Source organism: Equus asinus, chromosome 11, assembly GCF_041296235.1.
Source record: "Equus asinus isolate D_3611 breed Donkey chromosome 11, EquAss-T2T_v2, whole genome shotgun sequence".
NCBI classification, from domain to species: domain Eukaryota; kingdom Metazoa; phylum Chordata; class Mammalia; order Perissodactyla; family Equidae; genus Equus; species Equus asinus.
In genome coordinates, this window is record NC_091800.1 from 44,636,151 (window position 1) to 44,662,097 (window position 25,947).

Here is a 25,947-nt window from a genome sequence, read left to right on the forward strand (position 1 = left end):
TAATTAGCCATTCCTGGCTTCTATCCAAGAGAGTTTAGTAAATACTAGAATGGCTTCTGGGCTCAGCTTCATTTCTAGCTTTAGCAGTGGAATAATGGGGAGGAGGGGACACTACTCTTTGCTGACTGGGATTTGCTGAATAGCATAAGCGCAGCAAAATGACTGTTCTGTTACCTGTTAGTGAATGACCATTATTTAAATACATATTTTATGTCAGTTTGTGTAAAAATGCTCATTCAAATAGGTCTTACTCAGCTTCATAAAATGTATTTCTATACCTACCTTAGAAAATGTGTTAGTACACAGCATTGTAATATTTGATAAGCAAACTAAAAGTCATTATTTTCATATATTTCATATAGTTGTGCATTCCTAGGAAATGAAAATGCTTTGATTTCCAGGTAAATGATGATTCATAACATTCAATGTCTACACAATAAAACAACGTGGATAATATTTAAGGGATAGTCATTACGAATGTATTAGTTTATTTACTTGATGAGTTAATACTTCAGTTTGGTTTATGATATTATTGATCTTAAAATTTCACAAAGCATATAACTAAAAGCCTTGATAAAAGTAGATATTATTGTATTTATCAGAAGAAATATGGTGGAGATGAAGAATTTCTTTTCCAAACTTATGATTTGTTCATAGAGAGGAAGGCATTTCTATTCCACTCTTTATGAAAAGAAAAAAGTGTGAGAGAAATTATTTTAGTTTCTCTCATCCTTTATTCTTCAGGGCAGAGGGGAATAACCTATCCGATTGGTAGAAAAATGGAGAAAGGGACTCTGAAGGCATGGATTCTTCCTTTTTTTTACAGAGTGGCTTGTTTTCAGGATTCATTCATTCATTCATTGGGAGTGGCCTGTTTTCAGGCTCTGCGCCTATAAAGGAGGGAGGTGCTATCCATGTGCCTCAGACTCGCGGCTTATTCAGAAGTGAAGGGCAGGGGTTTCACATACAGCCCCTGGTCCAAGCAAATATCTTCACTTCCATGTCTCTTTCTCTCAAGTCTTATTTCCCAGCTGTTCAAAAAGCTCTAGAGGAAGAGTCAAGCCTACTTATTTACGCTAAAACTCTCACATGAGTGAACACTGATCCAGTTGCTCTATGGTGAATATAAACACATGGCGTATGTGTGAGTGTGTCTTATATTATCCTTGACAGCTTTATGTAAGTATTTTTCTAATCCAAAAGAAACTTAGGTGAAGTTTTGGCCCTTGTTTCAAGACTTTAATCCCAGAATAGTCTTCTTCTGCCGTGGCTAAAAATGAAATATCTGAGAGTTTATTTCATGAAATCTTAGTAAAGAGACTAAGAGTCAAGAAGATAACCTCACTAACCAACCAGTGCTACCTGTCCTGTTTCTGGTTTCCCTTTGATGAAACTTGCACGAATATTGACTAGAAAGTGAACCAACTTTCTCCATGAATTTCCCTAGAAAATCATTTCATAGACCATTAGGGGAATTTAATTCTAACTTGGAACCATATTTTCAGAACATAGGTATTAAACCCCTAGCAAATCTTCCTTGATTTCCAATTAAAAGTTAAATTTTATCAACAAATATTTATCCAACAATTAGAGTAGAAATGATCACTTGGGATGTTGACCAAGAATTAACACACTACAATCAGGAATTCAGAACATTTATTGCAAGAGCTGAATAATTGTAAATAACGTAGAACTGGCAAAGCAGTAACAAGGGTAATTGTTTAGATATTTATTCTGTCAAAGTCATCAAACACCCCTCACAAACCGACAAAAATGTACTGCAATAAGCAATGCACCCCTACCCATTATTTTCCATTATACTGTGGAAAAATGTGAATTGCTATTTACAAAGTAATTTTATTTTTGGTAAGAACAAATTAACTATCAGATTAGCAAACCTTTTTTTTTATTTTTTATTTTATTTTTTTTAACTTTTAAACTGATGTTGAACCGTGGCATTAAGATAACTTTCACTTCTCTCAATAAAGACATTTTGTTGCATGCTATTTATTTGTTTAAATCATCTGTCATGCCTTAACAAAAACCTCCTAAGAATGTTCGAATTTGGATTTGTTTGCACGTGCAACTGAGATCTTATTAAACATTAGTCATCACTCTGCTGGTTTGACCTAAGTGACGAGATGCTGGTACCTGCCAGGCATTGACCAACTATGATAACAAACAGTTAAACAGCAATAATTAGAGATTTATCCCTTTATTTCCCCCAACTAGCCTACCTGGAGAATGTTCTGTTACATCATGAAGGCACAACACATTAAATATTTTGTGGCTATGGTCTAACACTTGTGTTACAACAACATTATTGTATATGAGGATCAACACAAACTCTGCCATTTCAACAAAGTTGTAGACACACATTTGCCCAATTGAAACTAGTTTTGAATAGTAATTTTTCTTCAAGATATGCTAATTTTGATACATTAGTTTTGCATGAGTGACAAGTACAGAATATTATATCACTTTCTGAAGGATAACACTTTCCCATTACTCTCTCACTTAATGCTACTAATTAAGTGATTTTGCTTTTGCCTACTCTGAAAATAAGGATGTCAAGAAAATAGGTTCTGAATTTCCAAGCTTTTGCAGGAGTCCTTCTTTTTATATAAAGTTTTTGTTTTTTATGTTTATTTTTTACATAATTCCAGCATGATAAGCTATCATAAAAGAAGCAAGATTCCAGAACCTTTTTTAAACACAAGTGTTTGAGATCCGTTGAACAATGTGTGTCAAGACAGACTACTAACACAGAAACACCTCACTGAAAGAAACAACAAAAATAACGACAAAGAGACAAAAACAAAAAAGGAAGGAAGCAACCATAAAACACAGAATTATGCTACAACAGTTTTTAGGTGAATGTTATAAGTACACAAAAGTTGTTAATAATAACTTGCTTCTATTTACAAATACTTTAACACTGATTGACTTACAAGTGTCCACTAACGTTGTTAACAGCACAATAGGTTTAATGCTTATCTTTTTAAGTTTTTTTTGAAGTATAATGTCAAGTATAGCAGTCCCAGCACAAATCAATGACAAAAAGAGCACAATTTTCTAACTGGATATGTTTGTCAGTCACTCTAATCCATGGAACTTTCTTACTCTCCAAATGCATATTCTATTGTTTGTAGCAGCAGTCCAGGGTCAAAATAAAATGCAATTAAAAAAAAAAAAAGGATATTTGCACAATGGCGAGATCTCTAGAGAGTTTAATCAATTCTAGTAAACACATGGCTAGTAGAACTATTTTCTCTCTTATGTCGTGAAACATTGACTCCTCCATGGTGCTAACACAAAGTTATGGATTTCCCTGCTATAAGGGGCATAGTTGTAGAGATCTACTGAATACATAAAGCTCTGACACACACGGTATTAGCATGTCTATTTAGATTAAAGTTATTAGGTCCCATATAGCCTTTATTTTTAGAGTTGGTGTTCCTTAGGACTCTCAATAGCACCTCCTGCTTGCTTATAAGACTTCAGATTTGCCAGAGGAATGTCTGTCATGTGGCTGCCATTGTTGAAATGGTCTTCATTGGAGCCATACTGCTTACGGTCATTGAACTGGTTCCTGTTGCTGTCTTCTTTCCAGGCTCTGGTCAGGGTGTGCCCATTCACAAGCTTGTCCTTCTTGACCCATTCTTTCTGGGGTGCAAAGGTTGAGAGAGGAGATTTAGGGTGTTGATATGGACCCAAGCCAGGTGGCATCCAGCAATTATCAGAATGACCCAAAACCAAGCACTCTTGAGTGCACATTTCTGTAGCTTCAGCTAACCCTCGGGGTCCCAGAGGCCCATCTGCAGAGGACAAGAGACAGAAAATAAAGGAAAGGGGTTAGAATTTTTATTTACAATTATCTTCTTTGAGAAAAAGTTCATTGGTGATCTCATTTTCTCATGAAAACTTTATTAAGAAATTCAAAGATATTATTGCCCATCCGTTTAAGACTAACACAGAAGAAATCAAATTCCTTGTTCTGGGGGTAACATTTATCTCTTTTCCTCTTTATGCCTTCCTTTACATCCAGAAACATAAACACACAGAAAAATAGAGATAGGTAATAGACAGATGATAGATAGACAGAGAGAAAAAGACAAACATGGATAAACAGATATATCTATGATATATTATTTCTGATCAACTCTTTCCATGCCATATGTATTATTACTGATTTATGTCCTAATTCTCAATGAAAAGTTCATATTTATGAGAAATTATGAGAAATAGAAAAGATTTATGTGCAATGTTGAAGAATATGTAAATGTTACAATTCTATGAAAAAGTATGCAAAAGTACTAGTTAAAATATAATATCATTAAAAATAAAAACTCTAGAGGCTGGCCCCATGGCAGCCCAGGTTCACGGGTTTAGATCCTGGGTGCGGACCTATACTACTCATCAGCCATGCTGTGGTTATAATCCACACATAAAGTAGGGGAAGACTGGCACAGACGTTAGCTCAGGGCTAATCTTCCTCAGCAAAAAAATTAAAAAATAAATATTCTAAATAGTTATGTAAAATGTCATGTTTTCCTATAAATACTTTTTTTATATATGAAATCACATAAAAATAATTTCACAACATTTTAAAAATTAATCATTTTAAAGAATATTTTAAATAAAGTATGCTACCAAAGGCACATCTGATCTGCTGCAAGCATTCTGAAGTCCAAATAAATAAAGAAGCCATTTGCATCCAAAGACAGCATTTTGGTTCTTTCCGAGCTTAATCTATTTTCTAGATTTCTAAGGGTATAAAACTATAGCTAAGTTGCAAATTGGATCACATGGAGTCTAATATTTGGGGGAAAAGAGTCACCATAGATGTTTCAATTTTATTTTATTTTTTTGCCAGCAGGCAATTGAGAACATACATTTTAACTATGACTTCAAAAGCAAACTCTTTTCTGATTGTGTAGGAAATCAGCCCTTTACTGAAAAACAACTACTGCCAAATGGTAAAGAAAAAACTTGTGTTTTTTCCCCTTGATTAAACAGTCAAGCCATAAGTGATAGCTTGGAAATTAGGAATTGATTTTATGAATGAGGTTAAGTGGATAGGCAAGAATGCCTGAAGCATAAAGCATTTTCAAAAGCAGAGAGTCATCGGAATAAAAATGTAGAAGAAAACATACCTGCAAGCTTGCCTAGTCAACAACTAAAATAACTATACAATTGGAATGTAGGTCTTTGCTAAAATCCAAGTTAGTACTACTAACACTTATAAGTGCCCAATAATTGTGGGGTATTTTATATGTTTTTCCAAATAACATTCTAGATATTTCTTACATGTGATGTAAGGCAACAGTTGATGACAAATACCTGAGACGACAAAACACAGGCTACATCAGAATGGACAGTGGACATGAAAAAACGTAGCTAAAATGTACTCTTTCAGACAAACTCAAATTTTAGTCATTTTTGAAATCTAAAATCTGCTCTGCAGAATAACCTTAAAAGTCCTTCCCATCCAATCCATATTCCCATCCCCTCAAAAGCAAACATGTTTATTTTGTTTAAACACAATTCATTACTTAAAACTATTTCTCTCATAAAGCTCCAATGATTACTTACTTCCTAGGATATTTAATTTAAACTTCTCTATGAACCTTTCTTTGCCCTCTGAATTCTGCCCACACTTTAAAAGTTCAAACGAATTTCTCCATTTTGGGTTCACTTTGATGTGCTCGGTGACTCTGTATCCACAAAGCAAATACAACTGGCTCAAACCAATCCATGCTCTCTACACCAGCATCAGAGGCTCAGAAGATGCTTTTTACCTGGCCCTTTTTCATTTAACTACTGGGTCTTTCAAGGGTCAACTTTTCCATAACTTTCCATAACAGAACCAATTCATGTCTCATATGCAGCTTCGAGATTTCCACAGATCTCCCCTTATCGATGAATAACGCATTTCCTATTGGAGTTCCCTCAACTCTTACCTTGATGCCATTTTTGTCTTTTTGGGCAGGTTCTGTATACTCATGAGTATATGTTTTTATTTTTGTTTTCTCCCAACTAGATTTGAAATCCATTGATTTAAAAAAATGACTTATCAGTCTTCTGATTCCTTATAGTGCTAAGCAATAGGGAGGATCTATGAACAATGTTAATTGTTAAATAAAATTTCATGAGGTTGAAATGTTTTGCGAAATTGTTAAAGATATCCTCTGCTTAAAGGTAGACCTGAAGTAATTATATTAGAAGATGCTGATTGCACAAACATCACACCAAAAGCTTCTGCAACAATAAATCTTTTTGCCTAGCAATATTTTGTGACAGTTAATAAATGAAGTAACTTCTCTGTTAAACATATTCACTCCTCTCTAGACACCACTGGAGATAAAATAATCATCAATTTGATATGTAATATTTCTTGAGCCCTATAAACCAACCCTTAATCTTTCCTTTCCCAGCACGATTAATATTTTCCTTTCTTGTTAATATCTCCAAAAGAAAAAAATAAATTATCAGCTACTTCAGAAATATCAATAGAATTAGGTTTTTATTGAGTACATCAAAAATAGAAGAGTACACACAATTATTTTTAAGATAACCTTATCCAACATACATTGCCATCTTATTACCCAAGGACTGAGAATAAGGAATATTACTCAAGGATTGAGAACAATGTGTGTGTGTTTATAAGTATATGTGGACCCTAAGTTTTCAGCATTGAGTGAAATATTTTAAAAAATAGAGTATATACTTTTTTTCAGAACAGATAACATTTATTTAGTCCACAAATATTTACTGAGCATGTACTATGTGCTAGCACTGTGACAGGCACCAGGAATATAGCAGTGAATAAAACAGATGTCAACACTACTTCATGGAGCTCTTGTTCTATCCTGGGAAATAAATAATTGCCTTAAAAGCAGTGAACTGAGAGGGAAGAGAAAGGTTTCATTGGGAAGAAATAGGAGGCAGTCAACTGATTTAGAGAGACCTGTTGCTTTACAAGATAATGCGGGCTTTGTTCCAAACTATGTAATTTCTACCATTTTATCATTGACAATTGAAAACATTTACAGTTAAAATTTGTGTGTACCATACAATATCTTTAACTTGCAAAAAAAATGAGTTTCTGCTCATTAAATAATATTAATTGCTCTTTGAGAACTGTACTTCCTATGATTTATTCTTGTAAATAAATTTAAAGGCTTTGATAAAGTCTACAAGTTTACAGAAGTTTTGTAGATGTTTAGGTAAGTCTTTTAGGTAGCTGATTGTCGTATAAGATTTAAAGACTTACAAAAACGTGGAACACAAAACAGTGATACTCAGATGAAAGCCAGACGTTTCAGTTACTTAGAGCTCCCAAGGAGAAAAGCCCACCAGGAAGGACCACATAGCAGATTGTACCAAGAACAGAGTAACAGCAAACTGGACTGTTGGGGACAGCTTATGTATGGCAGACAGGGTGGGGTTAACTAGGTTTCCAGAGGTCTCTGTGGATTGACTGATGTGAGTAATTTCTCAGGCTTCAGGGCGTAGGGGTTTGTCTCAAATCATCTGGTAATCCTGACCGCTGGGCAACTATGGCAGGTACATAGTGACCCAGGAGTTGAGAACTTCCAGAGGGAAGTAGGGGGTGTGGACTTACTCAACAAAGGGAACTGACCAGCCTCTAGCCAGGGTCTCAGAACTGCATCAAGACAGCATTAAAACAAAAAAAAAATTAAGTTATATTACACCAATTTGCTTATGTCCTTGAGATAGGTGAGCTGTATTATTGGAAAATATGCTTTGCTTTATGCTTTGGTAAATTTTTATTTTGGGACATGACATTAACTAGGGAAAATTTTACTTTTTTTATTTGGGCCTACATATAATTCCTGATAGTTGCCCTGATATTAAAAGAAAAAAAAAAACCACAATGTGTTTTATTTTGGGAAATAACAATGCTTCTAAGTTTTCTTCCATAAAATCTGTCATGAACTGGTAAGAAGAAAAAAAATTTTGCTTTTTTTTTAGAAATAGATTCTTTCAGGCACCACTCTGAGAGGAGTCCTTACCAGCTCCACCCCTTCTGAAGGCCAGAGTCTTTTTTTTTACAGATTGGCACCTGAGCTAACAACTGTTGCCAATCTTCTTTTTTTTTTCCTGCTTTTTCTCCCCGAATCCCCCCAGTACATAGTTGGATATTTTTTAGTTGTGGGTCCGTCTAGTTGTGGCATGTGGGACACCGCCTCAACATGGCCTGATGAGTGGTGCCATGTCCATGCTCAGGATCCAAACCAGCGAAAGCCTGGGCCGCCGAAGCAGATGGCGCGAACTTAACCACTTGGCCACGAGGCCAACCCCCAAATTTTTTAATTTGATGATGGATTATTAAAAGGAACACAGTCATTCCACTGGTCTAATACAGTCCCTGTCCTTTAAAAGTTCAAAATCTGAAACATGCTAGACATTGAATAGCTTCTAATTCATTTTCCTCAATTTTAGAACCACTGACTGAATTATTTTTATGCTTTTAAAAAAGAGAAAAACATTCTTTAAAATAAATGATATTGAATATTGTCATTTTCTAAAATATGATTGAAAATAATCTATGATTATCCATCAAATGTATAGCAATTAAAATATCAGGCAATTTTTGGTAATACTACAAAAAGTTTATGCACTAAAATATTACCCTTTATCTTTGATACAATTATTTTTTAATGTTATCACTAAGTAATTATCTTAATTGATGAATATTTACTTTTAATACATCCATTTTTTCAACAGGTATTTATTGAATAACTAACATGTATCTCATGAATAAGATATTGTGCTGGATTCTTAATAAATTCCTTGAGATTTTATATGCGTGTGTGTGTGTGTCTGCATGCGTGTGTGTTTCCTGTTTCTTCAATTTTTTCATACATCTTGTAATGTTCTATTTGTGCTCTATCACACAATATCTATTTAGAATTCAGATCAGGATTCCAAACTGCTTATAAATACTTTCTATAATATCAGCATTAGACCTTTCTCTTAAAAATAAAGTAATTAAGGGGCTGGCCTGGTGGCATAGTGGTTAAGTTCGTGTACTCCACTTCAGTGGCCCAGGGTCTGTGGGTTTGGATCCCAGGCATGGACCTGCACATCACTCATCAAGCCATGCTGTGGAGGCATCCCACATACAAAATGGAGGAAGACTGGCACAGATGTTAGTTCAGTGACAATGTTCCTCAAGCAAAAAGCAAAAGACTGGCAACAGATGTTAGCTCAGGGCCAATCTTCCTCACCAAAAAAAATAATAATAGTAAAATAAAAATAAATAAAAATGAAGTAATTAAAATTCCCCATCATGATTTTTCTAACACCAAAAGATTTATTGATTTTTTTTTAAAAAACCTAAATGATTTGTTCCTTTCACAATCCACAATCTACATGTTTAGTTATCGTTCTTGGTTTTTGAATGTAGAAAGACACAGGTGCCGGTAAATTGTACAAGCCATCTGTCTCTGCATTTAAGTGTTGAAAGCAAAAACAAAAGCACATAACAGAAAGCTCCTTGTAAGTTGTCTCCATTAATATTTATATCAGGCCTCAGTGTATTTCCCTCTCCATCTTTGTATAACTCACCTTCTCACTCAAAACCAAACAAAATACTTTTTCTGTGGTTTATGCATCAATAGCTGTCAGAGAGCTGCTTGAATTGCTGACTTTTAAAGACGCAGCTTTAAAATGTGAAACTATCCAGGTTAATGGATCTCCAACTATACTTAAATGGTAGGATACATGAATGGGCCTTGATCTCATTTTATTGTACCTGGAAGCAGATCTGATACTTCACTGATTAACTCACTGCTGTCATTAACATGTACCTTCTGGCCTGTTGACCACCAGCTTTTCAACCTGATGAATTGAAGTCCTTTAATTCCAGAGCTGGAAACTGATATATTTTTTTAAAATCCAGAGATGTTTCACACTGTATAAAGGTTTAGCCTTTTATGTGAAGGAATTTTCCTTAGAATTTTTACTGTTGAGTAAAATAAGACTAAAGAGAGTGCCAAAATTGAATTGTAAAATAGCTAAGTCATTTTTATATCACGTTGGATCAAACTCAGCACATCTCACTCAATTTTTTGTTTTGTTCAATTTTTATTATAGAAAAGTACCTCTTCCATGCGAAATACATCAAATTGTCATGTTATAATGGCCTTTTTGTGGAAAGAACATATATCACTATTTTTACACAAAACGATTGCTCTTAAGTTCCATTTTGCTGTATTTCCCCAAGATTTTACCCTAGCAGGAGCGTAGTATGCAAAGAATTGTGAATCACTAAACACGTTAAAGTGAAAGATGCATCCACTGATGTGGATTTGATGAAGCAGTTTCCCTGATATTTAGGCCCAGTAATGAAATTTCTTTACTTGTTTTAAAGAAATTTCCATGTTATGTAGGCCTTTATCCTATGTTTTGCTTTGCACTTGCTATTATTAACACATTGAGGAAATCTTAGTTTTCATACTTGCAACTGGCCTTGATCAATCTTTTCTATAATAAAATTTAGAGAAGCGAAGATTTGCACTCACTACATTTTAAGTCAATTTTAGTATCTCTAGGTGACCAATACAGAAAAATTTAATATTTTTACTAGCTTATTATCACCCTCAATTTATTTTTGTTCTTTTTTGTTTTTTTTGAGACAAATATAACAGCATAACAACATTGTATCTTTTTGTTGTTTACCTGGAACAGAAGCTAAAGCTAAATGTTTATATAAATGTGGAGGAACCTGAAAAGATGTCAGGCAAATTCACTTGATAGTCACCCCTAATAGCCACTATTCCATCATTTTCTATATTGATTAAATAATTGCTATTACACATCAGATCAATCAATTTACTTGCAATCTAAATATGGAAAAATTAATTTCAAATATGAGCGTTGGCATGATAAACAGAGGAAATTTTTCAGCACTGTCCACATTCCCTTTTGATACATTATTTCTTTGTCACATCACATTATACTATGCCCAACTGATATTTTTAAATCAGTGTTACATGGGAATAAATATCAGTTATTACTTCGCTCTTATCATACAGGAAAAAATCAAAGGGTATAAATTTCATTGCAATTGTTATTCAGATTTATATATGAAATAGTATAGCATAGTTATGTGGACAATCTAAACAGATCTGGCAAATTTGAGTATGTATACTCATGGGAAAAACATTGGTTGTGTTTTTTGTTTTTGTTTTTGTTTTTTGGTGAGGAAGATTGGCCCTGAGCTAACATCTGTTGCCAATCTCCCTCTTTTTGCTTGAGGAAGATTGTCACTGAGCTAACATTTGTGCCAATCTTCCTCCATTTTGTATGTGGTATTCCAGCACAGTATGGCTTGATGAGCAGTGTGTAAGTCTGTGCCCAAGATCTGAACCCACAAACTTTGGGCCTCTGAAGCAGAGTGCACAAACCCAACCTCTATGCCACTGGGCTGGCCCTCGGAAAAACGTTTTTTATTCATTCATTCATTCATTCAATAATTTTTGTTTGATCTCATGTTAGGTTCAAGAGACTGTTGCATAGAATATCTACAATCAGAACTAGTCCAGAAATCTCAAGTAACACGATCATTATAGGGAGGATAAACAGAGAAATGAATTGAAGTCCCAGTAAAACAATGAATTAGTGCGGACTTTATGAAAGTAATTTTAAATACTCTTGTTGCCAGTTTCTCATCTATAAATTGAGAGTAAAAGGCTAGATTTTGATGTATAATCTCTATCATTCTTTTATTCTTTCATTAAATATCACTGTGGTTTGTCATAGACAATCAAACTTTTCAGATTTCATTTTACTAATGAGAAACCCAAGACAGGGCAAAGAAATTATGAATCGATTGTTCCTTTAGATTCCTCTATTACTAAGGTCACACTTATATTTTGGAACGTGAAACTATATTTAGAACAAATATTTATATTTCTAATTCTAAGTAAAAATCTAATGGTTTAATCAGAGTTTTAGCTTATAGCTCAGATTTAAACACAGCTTTCTGCATGTACCTACAGTCACCTTGAGAGGCAAATGCAAAAACCCACACTAGCAGGATTTGACAAAACCTTTGGTTAACAAGTAAACAAGGATTAAATGTTTTACACGTTCCTCACAGATCTTTTTCCTTGGTCACAGATGAAAAGTCAACATTTGCAGATGGAGACAGTCCAAATATAATAACACATGGCTAGCCCAAGCGGCAGACTCTCCGCCGGAGAGGACATTGCTATTTGAACAGACTTTAGAGTTCACAGAGAATGGAGAGCACTTCCTTATAAATCTTTAGCTTTCTTCTCTGTGCGATGAATATCAACTGCCTTTTCTCATCTGCTAAAGCTAATTGCTGAAAAGAAAATTATCTTTGATAATTTTATTTATTCACCGTTAGTATTTGACGTCGCAATCAATTGAATGACAATAATCTAATGGGATAGACTTTCATTGATTATTTAAATTACTTTCAAATTTTGATCCAATTGCTTGATGCGAAACACCTTATTTACATTGTCGCAGATCAAATTTACTTCCCTCTAAAGTTCACGATTTCTTTTAATCATATTTGATGTCTTTCATTTTAAAAACTCATTCATGGACTGGTATTTTCTAAATTATTCTCCATTTCTTGCAATTTGTATAGTATCTTTTAAAAAAATGGTAAATCTTACTTGGTGTGCTACAAGTTTTAAAGAGTAAATCTAAGGTGGTAAGAAATGAAGCAATTCTTTACAGATTAGTTTCAGGCTGCAATCTTAAGTTAAAAATGAAGAAGCAAATTATATAATTTTACGTCCCCTTAAAAAACTCTCAGAAGTTTGTCTGAAACCAGGCCAGTAGTACACAATATTGTGAAGTAATTAGCCTTCGAGCAATTTCCACCGTTCCCCGTATTTCTGGTAAATTTAATTAGAATGGGGAAAAAACTGATAGAGTTAATTTTCGTTTGCCCAGTGCTCTCTGATAATTTTCACCTGGGGCACTTATCACTGCCAGCCCTGGTGGTCTAGTGGATAAGATTTGGTGTTCTCCCCAACGTGGCCCGCATTCACTTCCAAGTAAGGGAACCACATCACAAAGTCTGAATTTTCATACTGTGGTGGCTGCATGTTGCTGTGATGCTGAAAGCTATGCCATTGGTATTTCAAATACCAGCAGGGTCACCCGTGGTGGACAGGTTTCAGCAGAGCTTCCAGACTAAGACAGACCAGGAAGAAGGACTTGGCCACCTATTTCGGAAAAAATTGGCCATGAAAACCCTGTGAAGAGCAGTGGCACATACTCTGATACAGCCCCGGAGGTGAGAGGTTAGTGCAAAAATTCTGCCTGCTGTACACAGGATCGCTAGGAGTTGGAACTGACTTGACACCACCAACAACACATAACTGCAGCCTCATTCCCCTCCTCGTTTCTGGGCTAGAAATTCTACTTCTCACAGTCTTCACAGAGCATAGAGACTTCTCCCAGATGGGAAATTTGGGGGAAATACTTTGTTAAGTTATTAAGGATTTAAAGACAATTTACATATTTAAAAAGACGTTAAAGGTTATGTTTTAAAGGAAATAAAACATCAATTATGGTGCATGTGATCTGTAGGGCGTGCGTGTATGTATGCTTACACCAGGATTGTTTTAGCACCACTTTGAATTAATACATAGCACAGATCAGTGCTTTTCAAATGTTAATGTGCATATGAACCATCTGAGGAAGTCGTTAAAATGCAGATTCTGATCCAGTAAAGCTGGAATGGGTCCTGAGTCCCTTTATTTCTAACAATATCTCAAATTCTGTGCTGCTATGTTCAAGGACCCCATTTTGAGAAGCAAGGACATTGAGGATTTAACTATCCCCATTATGTCCTTTCCCAGTGGTCTAAACAAAGAGAGTTCTCTAACTTTTGCATGAGATCAGAGTTAGCTGGAGGGCTTTTTACACATAAATTGCTTGACCCCATCCAGAACTTCTGATATTGTAGGTTTGGGGTGGAGACCAAGAGTTTTCAATTCTAACAAGTTAAGCGGTGCTGCCTCATTCTCCTGATTTCTCCCATCCACCACGGGCGTCCCTGTTTCAGTTTCTTTTTATGGCACCACAACCTTTTCCAGACCCCTAAATGTTGGAATGCTCAGTGCTTGTTATTCTCACTCCATCTAATGGGCTTGAATAATTAGGTGGCCTTACATATCATATATATGCTGGTGATTCTCCAATTTATATTTCCAGCCCCATATCTCTCCTGAGAAGTCATGTCAGTCTATCTGACTGCCAGCTCCTTGGCATCATTTGGATACCTAATTGGCATTTCCAACTTACATAATTCTTGCCTTACTTTTCCTTTCTTCAAACTTGCTACTCTCCCTGTATTTACCACTCTTGTATATGGCACACAGATCACCTGCTTGCTCAATTCAGAAAGAAAAAATAAATAAAAAGGAGTCAGCCTTGGCACCTGTTAGGCAGAAATCTAAAATGTCCTTCCCCTAAATATTTCCCAATTTAATCTTTGGGGCCATGAATATGATAAGATATCGCACAAGTGATTGTGTTAAATTATATGGCTGCCATGGACTGAATATTTCTGCCCCCTCCCCCAAATTCATAAGTTGAAATCTACTTCACAATGGGGTGGTATTTGGAGATGGGGCCTTTGGGACATAATTATCTTTAGTTGAGGTCCTGAGGGTGGAGTCCTCATGATGGGTTTAGCGAATAGACCTTATAAGAAGACACTAGAAAGCTAGCTCTGTCTCTCTCTTCTATATGAAGATATAGTAAGAAGGTGGCCGTCTGAAAACCAGGGAAAAGGCTCTCATGAGACACCACTTTTGCCTGCACCCTAATCTTGGACCTCTCGGCCTCCAGAACTCTGAGAAAGAAATTAAATGTTTGTTATTTTAGCCACCCAGCCTATGGTATTCTGCTATAGAAGCCCAGACTGACGAACACAAATGCAAAAGGGGTTTTGCAGATGTAATAAAGTTACTCCTGTACTAATAAAGTTGACTTTTAGTTAATCAAAAAAGAGATTATTGGGTGGGTATAATATAATCATGTGAGCCCTTGAAAAGCAGGGAGCTTTCTCCAGCTGATAGCAGAAAAGAGTTCAGATTCAAAGCACAAGAAGGACGCAGTGGGCTTGCTTTGGAGATGGAAAGGACCACACGGAAACGATCCTTGAACAGCCTCTAATGGCTGAGAACAACACAGCCTGCAGGGCTACAGCGATCTCCGTCCTACAACCACAAGGAACTGGATACTGCCAACAACCTGAATGAGCTGGAAATAGACTCTTCCTCAGAGCCTCAGAGCAGCTGACACCTTGATTCTGCCTTGTGAGCCCCCAGGCATGCCCAGCACACTTGGACATGGGCGGTAACGAATAGATGGAAATTGAGATAATACATTTGTTTTGCTATAAACTAAGTTGTGCTAATTTATTACTCAGCAACAAAAAACAATATATCTATCTTTTCCTCTTCACACAGTCAATCAGCAAGTTCTTTAGCCTATCTCTTTTGCAAACCCATCAGCCCAAGCTACTATTTCCTAACAAGACTCCTTTCTTCCACTCTTTTGATATTTTATTCTCCAATTGCTAACTAGAGGCAAATATGTATATATATAGTTCTAACTATATAACTAAAATACTTACATTAGTTTCCTATTGCTGCTGAAACAAATTATCAGAAACTTAGTAGCTTAAAACAACATAAATTTATTCTCTTAACAGTTCTGGAGGTCAAAAGTCTGAAATCAGTTTCACTAGGCCAAAGTGAAGGTATTGACAGGTATGATTCCTTCTGGAAACTCTGAGGGGAAAATCCATCCCTTTTCCTTTTCTGAGCTTCTAGAAGACATCTGTGTTCCTTGGCTTTGGAGTCCTTCCTGCATCTTCAAACCACATCACTCCAATCTCCACTTCCTTTATCATGTCACCTCCTCTAACTCCTCCTGCTTCTAAGCACCATTCTGATTACACTGTGCCCACATGGATAATCCAGGAGATTCTCCTCATATCAAAAGCCTTAATTTAATCGCATCTGCAAAGTCCCTTTTGCCATGTAAGACAACACAGTCCCATGTTCTGGGGACTGGAATGTGGGTAAGTTTGGAGGCTATGCAGCCTAACACGATATTTAAAGCAGACCACCTCACTTCTCTGCTTCCAATCACAGAGTAAAAGCCACAGTCCTCTCCTTGGCCCAGAGAGTCTCACATGATCTGGTTCCTCCCCAACTCTCTGATTTCATATCCCCCATCTCAACACTCCCTCCCACCCCCTCCCCCGCAACTCTCTTTGCTCTGCTACAGTGACTTTCTTGCTGTGGCTCAAATACCTCAAGATTAATGAGGTCTCATGGCCTCTGTATTTGCCATTATTTGTTCCTGGACTCTCCTTCTCATTGGCCTTAGAGTAACTTACTCCCTCACTTCATTTAGATGTCTCCTCAAATTCAATTCTTCATAGAGGCATTTCCTGACCACCTTATAAAAAAATAATATGCTCTACTCAGTCATTCTTTATCCCCTTACTCTGCTGTATTTTTCTTGATAGCACTCATTACTACCTGTCACATTATATTTATTTGTTAATCATCTAGCTTTCTTACTAGAATATAATCATCACAAAGCCAGGTAATTTGCTTTTTGATAACTGCATCCTCGACATCTGTTACCATGGCCTGGCCCACTGTAGATAATGACTAGATTTATTTTGAAAGGAAAGAATAAATGACGTATGTGCTAGCCCCAAATCAGTGAGCTAACATTAACACTGTATGTAAAACATTATGCAAGAAGTAATTTACATTTAGAAAATAGTTAATAATCAAATAGTTCTTACTTGTACATAAGAAACATTGCTAAGAGTTCACAGCATAAAATTTCACTAAGACAATATTTGCAATGTATGAAGGGTATTAATAAAGGCAAAATAGCTGAATTCCAAAGCACTTATGTTCTACCTTACTTTGGAGTTGAAGCAAGTGGGAATGCTCCAAAGTGAAACATAATTAGGTTGCTTCCTATACCCCAGGGAACTCCTTCATCATGCCAGAAGGTCATAATTCTTTTAACCAACAGAGTTCTTTAGATGTCTTCAGAAATCCAGATTCATAGGATACATAACAAAACAATTCTTTAAAGCCTGAAAACAGCAAAGTAATTATTAGCAATTTTTCTGAAGCAGAGTGCTAATGAGATCCAGATAACTGTGCCGGATTGAGCCCTATGGTACAGATATGTCCTGGTAAATTGGATGATATTTAGAAAAAATTAATTTGAATAGGGAACGTATTGAAAAATTTAAGCTAGCTTAGGCTCTCTATAAATATATTGGCCTACAACTATTAGGGATGAAATTACTTTTAACAAATTTTAGGGAAAAAGGTGATTTTAGAAGAGGCTAACATGCCACGTTAGATTACATATAGAATATCATGCTGAAATTCATTGCTTAAACACAGTTATACATAAAGAAAAACTACTTTAAAAATGAGAAATATAATGCTACATTTTGAAAGAATCTCCTAAGGGAATTATTGAAAATGGCCTACATAATAGAGTATTGTGGAGAGATATCTTGTCCTCTCAGGGTGATGCCCAGGATTACCCATTCCAGACCGAGATGTATGTTTATCTCTGAATGCACCTTGTAAATCCAGAGAAATTACTTCATTAATATACGTCTTTGAAAGATAAATTTCTCTCTTAAAATAATAAGTATTACATGTGAATTTTGTAACATCTATATAAATTTGGCTGAGAGTTCCTCCCATATTTTCTGCTCTGACTATTGCCAACCAGGGTATAATTTTCTGATGATAGAAGACAAGTTACATCTCTTTAGCATCTCATTATTTTATTGGTAGTTGATCATAATTCCCAACTATTCAATAGATATAATGTTGCCATATTTATCATCAAAAACATTACTTGTCATTTTGATTTTATGAGACATGAATCATTTATCATTTTTCTGAGATAAAAAAATTTGTTGCAACAAATTTTGTTGCAACATCAATGTACTTTAACATTTAATGAAAATATTTAAAAATTTCTCAAGATTAAGCTGACATTTACATGCAAAATTTTAGGAAAACTAGTATTACTCTTAGAATAAAATATCTTGGTGAATATATGAAAACAAAATACGGGAAAGGGACCGCTATTAACTCCACATCTAGGAGAAAAATTCTTGGTAAGCAAAATTTGACCTTGTCTTCTGAGGGGTTGTCTTTCTTCTTCCTCTGGGTTATTTCAACAACTTCTTTGCAGGAGTTATGGCTAATCACCATTGCTTCCTATCTAGATCTGCTGTCCCTTTGCAATTAAATATGTTTTTATTATCTTCAATCTGTCTCATCAAAATGACCTGTCTCTTGGGCATAATTGGTGGTTGGCTACACGGATAAGCTCATTAATCTTACAATGTTATTGACCAAAATGCTAATGGTTATCCTTTAGAAAAATATCTACACTTCAATAAGAGCCTTATAAAGCTGTTTCAGTCCAAATACACGAATGCTTGAGGCATGATGGCTGATGAATGTAATTTTGAGATAGAGAAGGCTTTGAGACATCCATCAAATCACAATGGGAAAGTATGCCACCCCATGAGCTGGCATAGCTTGGGCATCTTTCAATTCCTGGCATGTAAGAGATGACACTCAAAAGGATTAATTGAAAAGAGTTTAATGAAGGGACTCTTTATGGAGTGTGGGCTGAGGAAAGTGAATGAATATGGAGTGGTAAGGGAGGCAAGGACTTGAAAAACTAGGAAAATATTACCATTCCCAGGCCTGAAGGGGCAAGGGGAGTGTGCGACGTGCCAGGAATCTAGAGAGAACTATGGAAGATTCAAAAGAATTTATGCAGGAAACCAGAGAATCCACAGGCAAGAGCACTTGTAACATAAATGACAAGAACACATATAGGAAAGTTTTCTGCTTTTTTTTGTTTATTTTGGCAATCACTAGATATAAAACCAATAAATGTCTCTTGAGATAACCTTCCAATTGAATCCAAGTTTTAAAGGCCTAAGTGGTCTAAACACAACCTCAAAATCCAGTACGGTCATCTACCACTAATCCAGACAAGGTGATCAGTTTGGAAACAATACTTCCAATTAACTATAGGTAATATGTAAACCAATTAGTAAAATAATAACGCAGAACAAATATTATTAAAAAATTCAGGAGGCCAGTCTTGTGGCTGAGTGGTTAAGTTCGCACGCTCTGCTTCAGTGGCCCAGGGTTTCGCTGCTTGGGATCCTTGGCGTGGACATGGCACCACTGATCAGGCCACGTTGAGGCGGCAGCCCACATGCCACAACTAGAAGGACCCACAGCTAAAATATACAACTATGTACTGGGGGGATTTTGGGAGAAAAAGCAGAAAAAAAACTTCAAAGCAGCCTTGTGATTTGATGAAAATAGTGCTAGTGAGAATGAGTGAAGTATTCCATTGTCTTTTTTAATACTTTAGTAAAAATTCTTGAAATGCTGTACTTATTATACTCACCAAATACCACACTGTATACACAGATCTTCATAAAATAACCAAACTAGTATATCTTCATTGGAAATTAAAATTATTAGTAAATTTATAAATTCAAGTTTCTGGGTCTTTTTTCTTTTTTTGAGGAAGATTAGCCCTGAGCTAACATCTGCTGCCAATCCTCCTCTTTTTGCTGAGGAAGACTGGCCCTGAGCTAACATCCGTGCCCACCTTCCTCTACTTTATATGTGGCATACCTACCACAGCATGGTGTGTCAAACAGTGCCATGTCCGCACCCAGGTTCCAAACCGATGAACCCTGGGCCCCCGCAGCAGAACGTGCAAACTTAACCGCTGCGCCACTGGGCTGGCCCGTGTGTCTTTTTAACTTTATGCAGTAAAGTAGTGTTAAAACACTTTATTCCTGCTGTGAGTTCTTGAGTTGGCCTCTGTGCCTCAGTCTACCACATCAATAAAAGCATAAGACAGCTGGGCCTTGCCAAATATTATCAATACTGCTTAGGATGTCAGTTTGTTTCTCTCTAATAGAAGTGAACTGCAGAGTGAACCTTGCCTTTTTAATCTAGATGGCAGTCAAAGGTTTCGAGATCTCTGAACCTTTGGCAAGATTTATAAAGTTAAGTTGTCATGTAGAACAATTGGTATGGCTTTGGTTCAAAATCCATCACTAAGACTATTTTTTATCTAGCTGAAATACCTCAAAATGTTCTCCCTGTCAGAAGGGAATGTAAATGGAATTCCGACAAACAGCATATTTCACAACCATCTTATAACAAATAAATTACTTGAGGTTATTACTTGGGGAATATATATCTACATGTATCCATCTATCTATCCATAACCTCGTTATCTTAGAGTTACCAAGTTGACAGTGGCATTATTTTAGTTAACAAAACTATAGTATGTGGCTCTTAATTATAGTCTCCAAGCCTCATTTTACTAAAAGATGGCATAGATGAGAGAAGATGCAATGGTGTTTTGGATTACATAGATGATTTAAGATCACATATAGCTTGAGCATTCTTCCTTTATGCAATGCCACTGAACCAAATTTCTTTCCCTTTCAGAGTGTTTTTCACTAAATCGAAAGCATTGATTCTTGGTAATTACTCTTATAGACACTAAAATGTATTTTCCTCTCAGTTGAATATGCTACAAACACCTTATGCAGAACTAACTTAACACGTAGACCTGGCACTGCTACACGATCATGCCTGAACTGTAAATACATACCACCCATTACAAACTGCTCTTCAATTTCTATGGCATAAAGTTGAAGAAAGCCAAAGTCGTGAACCAGGAGACATACCACAGATTTTCCTCAAATGGAGGGTATTCATTTGCCATTAGATTTTTCTGCTTGTGATAATACAAAGAATCAAGGATTTTTTAAAAATCTACTTGCTTGTAGGTGGTGAGGGGTTGATATTCTAATTAATTTCAAAAAGTAAACTGGAAATAACAACTGCAAAATATATTTTCCTGATATAAAGAACAGATTTTTGAAGTTGGTATCTAGGTGAACGAGCATGGATGAAAGTCAACATGACACCGACATTTTTATATTTATATAAGTTATTTTTGATTAGTGGTCATCACTACTATTTTAGGAGCTAATGCTGTTTGAAAGTGTGCTGATTGTCTGACTGACTATCCAAGAGCCATTTGAATCCCTAAGGTGGTCAGGTCAATACATGAAATTCAAAGTAGCTTTCATTTCTTTATTTGTTAATTAAAATGGTCATTACAGACAAACAAGTTATTTATAAACATATATAGCATTCATTTTTTTCAAAAAATTCATTATCTCTAATTGCTACATGACAAGATAAGCAATCTCTACATGTGGTTTTCTGAACTCCTGTAAGTCTTGAAATTACTACTTAGTGTTTTCTCCTTCTCGGTTGTTTGAAGTTTCTTCACTGTAGCTCACAATGGAGTAGATGTTTGCTTCCTTGTTATCCTTTTTTTGTTTCTTCACTAGCTCAATGCCACAGAGTCTTTTGTACCCAGCTACAGTGCCAGTGGACTGGAAATAGTCTATGCCTGTGATGTTACTGCCTCACTAACTGTTCTTAAATTATAAGTGAGGCTGATGACCCAAATTACATGAACAGGCCTACAGACTGTATTTTGGGGAGCATGGATTGTGTAATTATCACCATTAGTTGGAATTGATGTTAAATCGCTGTCACATTATTTTTGCTTTTTTCCAGAACGACACACTGGTTTTGTTTGTTTGTTTGTTTGTTTGTTTCCATGAGAATACATTCCTGGGTCATAGTATTCAAGTACCTAACACAATGTACCAAATGAATGGAGAGAAGCCAAGCCATTCCATTCTCTCTGGTTGTCTCAGTGACAGATGTAAATTAACCTATGACTACTCTGGCTGGGATGATCAGTATTGATTGTGAAAATGGCCACAACTCAGTTTGTCACATACAGACACTCCCTAAGTGTTTGAAGACATGAATCAAAAAGCTGACATAAGTTCAACTTGAGTGGCAGCACTTAGTGAGCTTCAGGGACTAGAAAACAGGCTGGATTTGAGGTAAGCTGGCAATCTATTCCTGTTCATGATTTATCAGCTTGGACTGACACAGCTTTGTTCGAGCCATTGGCTGCCTTCATATCATTGGAGAACAAGGCAGAGGCCCTACTTCCTCTGTTTATTTTACAGCACGCTTGTTAGTGACTGCATGCCTACAGTCTTTATTAATTCAAGAACTTGTATTTTCAGATAGGAAAGTGTGCTCTATGAAGGCTGGAAATTATATACTCTAGAAACCAATAATATGGAAGTTTTCTGTAGTAGATCCAAAGATTTCATAGCTAGTATTTAGTGGACATTTTAATTTCATTTGCATATGCACATATGTTCACTCTAAGCTTTGCTAACAAAACTAGATGTATAAAAAAAAATCCCTATATATTTCATGTCCAAATGGATTACAAAAACAATGGGTTGGTAAAGCTCTCTGGCTCTTTTTCTTTATTTCTTCCAATCTTACTTAAGAGGAAAATTCTTCCACTGTGAATTAGGAAACATTATGAGTTTCCATTTTAAAAGGAAAAATATAGTTTTAACAGAACTATTAAGATCAAGAGGAAAAGAATTACTGCATTTCCAAGCGTTAACATATTCAGTGTTTTCCTTTCTTGACAAGAATAGCAGTGCAGATGTTAATTATGATATATAGAATGACTCGTCAAGACACCTAAAATCCTTGGTCTTTGTGCCCTAAGGTCCGCTGTGGGGTTTTATGACTGGCTTATGCAGCAGAATAAGGAAACGGATCTCTAACAATCTTTTTAAATGAGGATCTTCACCTCCCCCTACCAATACCTTTCCAGAACATTTGACCTTACCTCAAAAATTAACTTTAGGAAAGGAACTATTATAAAAATTTTTTCAGAGGAAACCTCTTGGTACACTTTAACCAGCTACTTACACTTGCTCTTGGTGAATTAAATGATTAAGAAACAATTTCAGAACAGTGAGTCCTTTAGAGGCAATAGCAGACAACTGAAGCGTGTGTGTGTGCATGTGTGTGTGTAGGGAGAGCGAGGTTCTAAAACATTAATAATAATAATAATAACACAAATAATTAAATAAAAAATCATTGTGTCACTGAAGAAACAGTGTTGCTTGGTTTCATTTTAAGGAATTAAAGAGTTTTGTTTCTTTGGCTTCTCTCATAATTTGAATTATTGCTTCTAAACCATAGATTTTATGAGCATTGTGGAGATTCTTTTATGATAAACTGATTGTTAAGTCTTCTTTTTATTGGTTTTGATTTGGTTTAGAACTTATATTTTTGAAACCTATAGTGGCATCACATCTTAAGTCAGTTTTAAAGTGAGTGCTTAAGGTAAAATACAGGTAAGGTCAGAACCACCCTTGAAGCACACTCAGCATGTCAAGTTGTTCAAATTATAAAAAGTGTGAAGGGGCTGGGGGGACAGGCATTCATGTCACCCACAGCAGTTTACTCAGAGGCATCTGTTTACTCTCGTGGGAGGAATGACCGGCAGAATCATCTTGACTAGTTTAACTGTCTCTCTCCTCTCTGTTTCACTCTCTTGGTCCATCAAGCATAGCTGAAGTTGTGTCACTGAAATGCACATACATACATATGCTGGGACTTTGCTCTATAAAATAGTGCTTACTTTCTGACTACATTTCTGCCATAGCTCCTCTCTCCTTTATTTTTATTTTTCCTAAGGAAGGACTATAAAGGAAGAAGAAAGGAGAGACTTGAGCAGCCTACTGTACAATAGAACAGCCAACCATGAAAGACCACACGAAATCTGTGAGGCTGGGTTTTCATTTTTGCATCTGAGAGAATACCACTGGTGCTATGAAATGCATTCTCTCAATCTGCTATCCTGCCATGTTCTCCTCTTCACAAGAGGAAAAAAGTAGATATTCTGGTGAATATTATAGATAAGACTAGACGTTTTAGAATTGCCTGAGAGGGGCATTAGAAAGCATTTCCCTTAGCCCCATCATTTTCATTAGGTAAGATGGGCTCAAGGAGGTAAAGTGACTTGCCAACGGTGACACAGCTCCTTAGAGCTAGGTCAGGATTTAGAGCTGCTAATTCCCAAAACAGTGCTGCATGCTGCTGCTTCTCTATTGTTAACAGAGGACATTAAATTTAGGTAAATAATGGTAATTAAAACAAGCATAAGCAGAATAAAATAAAACTATATCTTCCAATTAGAATAGTCTAAAGTGGAGGTACAGTCATTGGTCACTCTACGGAAGAAAAAAAAATTTGAAAAGGTAGAATAATAGTGTAAGGATGGCACAGAAAAACTGATCACAAGGCAAAAAAAATTTACAGAAAGTTAAATTTCCTAAGCAAATAGAAGAAAGTAACTTTATAAGCAGAGAAATATGCTGTCTGTAAACTGAAATTATTCAGAAGCCTTAGATTAATATCAATTCACCAAGTGACTGGAAGTGACAGGTTTATCCCTGTAAAGTTCTATCTGTGACTAATACTTCTGGGTCGGTCATCCAAACCTTGAAAACCTCCTGCTGAAAATAAGGAAATCTGAACACACACAAACTTAGAGCATCCGTGATCTCTCACCCCCATTCTGGTAAACCAGATGTCAGTTTCTCCACTTTAAGTTACCAATATTGGGCCTTTAATATAGCTCAGAGAAATATCATTTATTGACATGACAGAAACAAAACCTATCACCAGAAATCTACCACATCCCTCAAATTCTGGACAACAAAACAGGCAGGGTCTCTATAGTACAAACTTCACGCACAGTTTTACAATGTGGTCCCTAGCTACTTTCAGTTCTCTATGAGAAATGTTTGTCATTCCATTCCAGGGTTGGCTTTTGCGTTCTTTGCTAAGGGAGAATCATTATTCAGAAAGCTAGTCATTATTATAAAGACCAGAAGGATAAGTGCATATCTTCAGGTTTGTGACAGATTGCTTCCTGCTTCCATGGGTTAAGGTTTAAATGCATGTATGACATCTCAGGATTTGTGATGAGTTGTGTTTAGCCAATGAGATGGAAAAAAAGTTTCCAGAGGCCAAGAAAATTTTAAGGGCAGGGATAACATTTGTGTTGAGTTAAACTATGTCAGTCTATTCCACAATTAGAGCTGACAAGGTTAAATTTCTGGTTTTCTTTTATTGAATGAGCCAGCATTCAGAGAAATACAAGGATGTCTTCCTTTTTCTCATTCTAGAATTTACTTAGAGAAATGGTATTTAAGAATGATCTCTGTGCACCTGCATTTACAGACTGCATGAATTTTCTATAGAGTCACTGTTCCTGCTATGTATGTTTAATCCAAGAATACACCTGTGAGAGGTCACTCATTTCATTCACTATTGTTAGAGCTAATACTTTGGTTGCTATTAATGAAGACAAGTATTTTCGAAAGATACTGAGAAAAAAAGTCACAGAATTAGATAAACTATGTGATCCTGTGTCCATGGAGTTGGACTGAATTAGAATGAAATAGCCTTGAAGCAGAGGTTCATTACAATGGTAATGAAGCAAAATTGGCAGATCGTTCCCACCTCTTATTCAGAAATCTGACAGGAACTGCGGCTTGTTTTTTCCTCGTAATATGTCTCAGGCACATTATTCTTCTCATTACTCTATCAAACCTCTGTCCAGTTTCTGGTTGTTTCACATTCAGCAAACTCTAATAGTCTTGTTTTCTCCAGCTTCCTGCTTCTCACGTTTTTGGCTAGTCTGCTCCAAATACCATGACAACAAAATTACATGCCTTCTCTATTCCCTTGATCACATCTTCACATGGTTTAAACCAGGGCAAGGATGGATAAAACTTAAGTAATTATCGATCCCTTCCCACTTGCATGTATGTAACCCCATGGATGTTCTCTTGGCTGTACGTTTCCCAGTCTTTCA

The 25,947-nt window shown here is 36.0% G+C and overlaps 1 protein-coding gene across 7 annotated transcripts in view; it reads right to left on the reverse strand.

Moving 5' to 3' along the window:
* Positions 1-1,639: 1,639 nt before the first annotated feature.
* PCDH9 (protocadherin 9) overlaps positions 1,640-25,947 on the reverse strand; it is an 871,934-nt gene continuing 847,626 nt past the window's right edge. For all 7 annotated transcript variants that reach the window (XM_044779876.2, XM_044779874.2, XM_070480878.1 and 4 more), the window contains one exon: positions 1,640-3,818. In XM_044779876.2, coding sequence (XP_044635811.1) covers positions 3,445-3,818 — 374 coding nt within the window. In that variant the 3' untranslated portion in view covers positions 1,640-3,444. The remainder of the gene's footprint in view (positions 3,819-25,947) is intronic.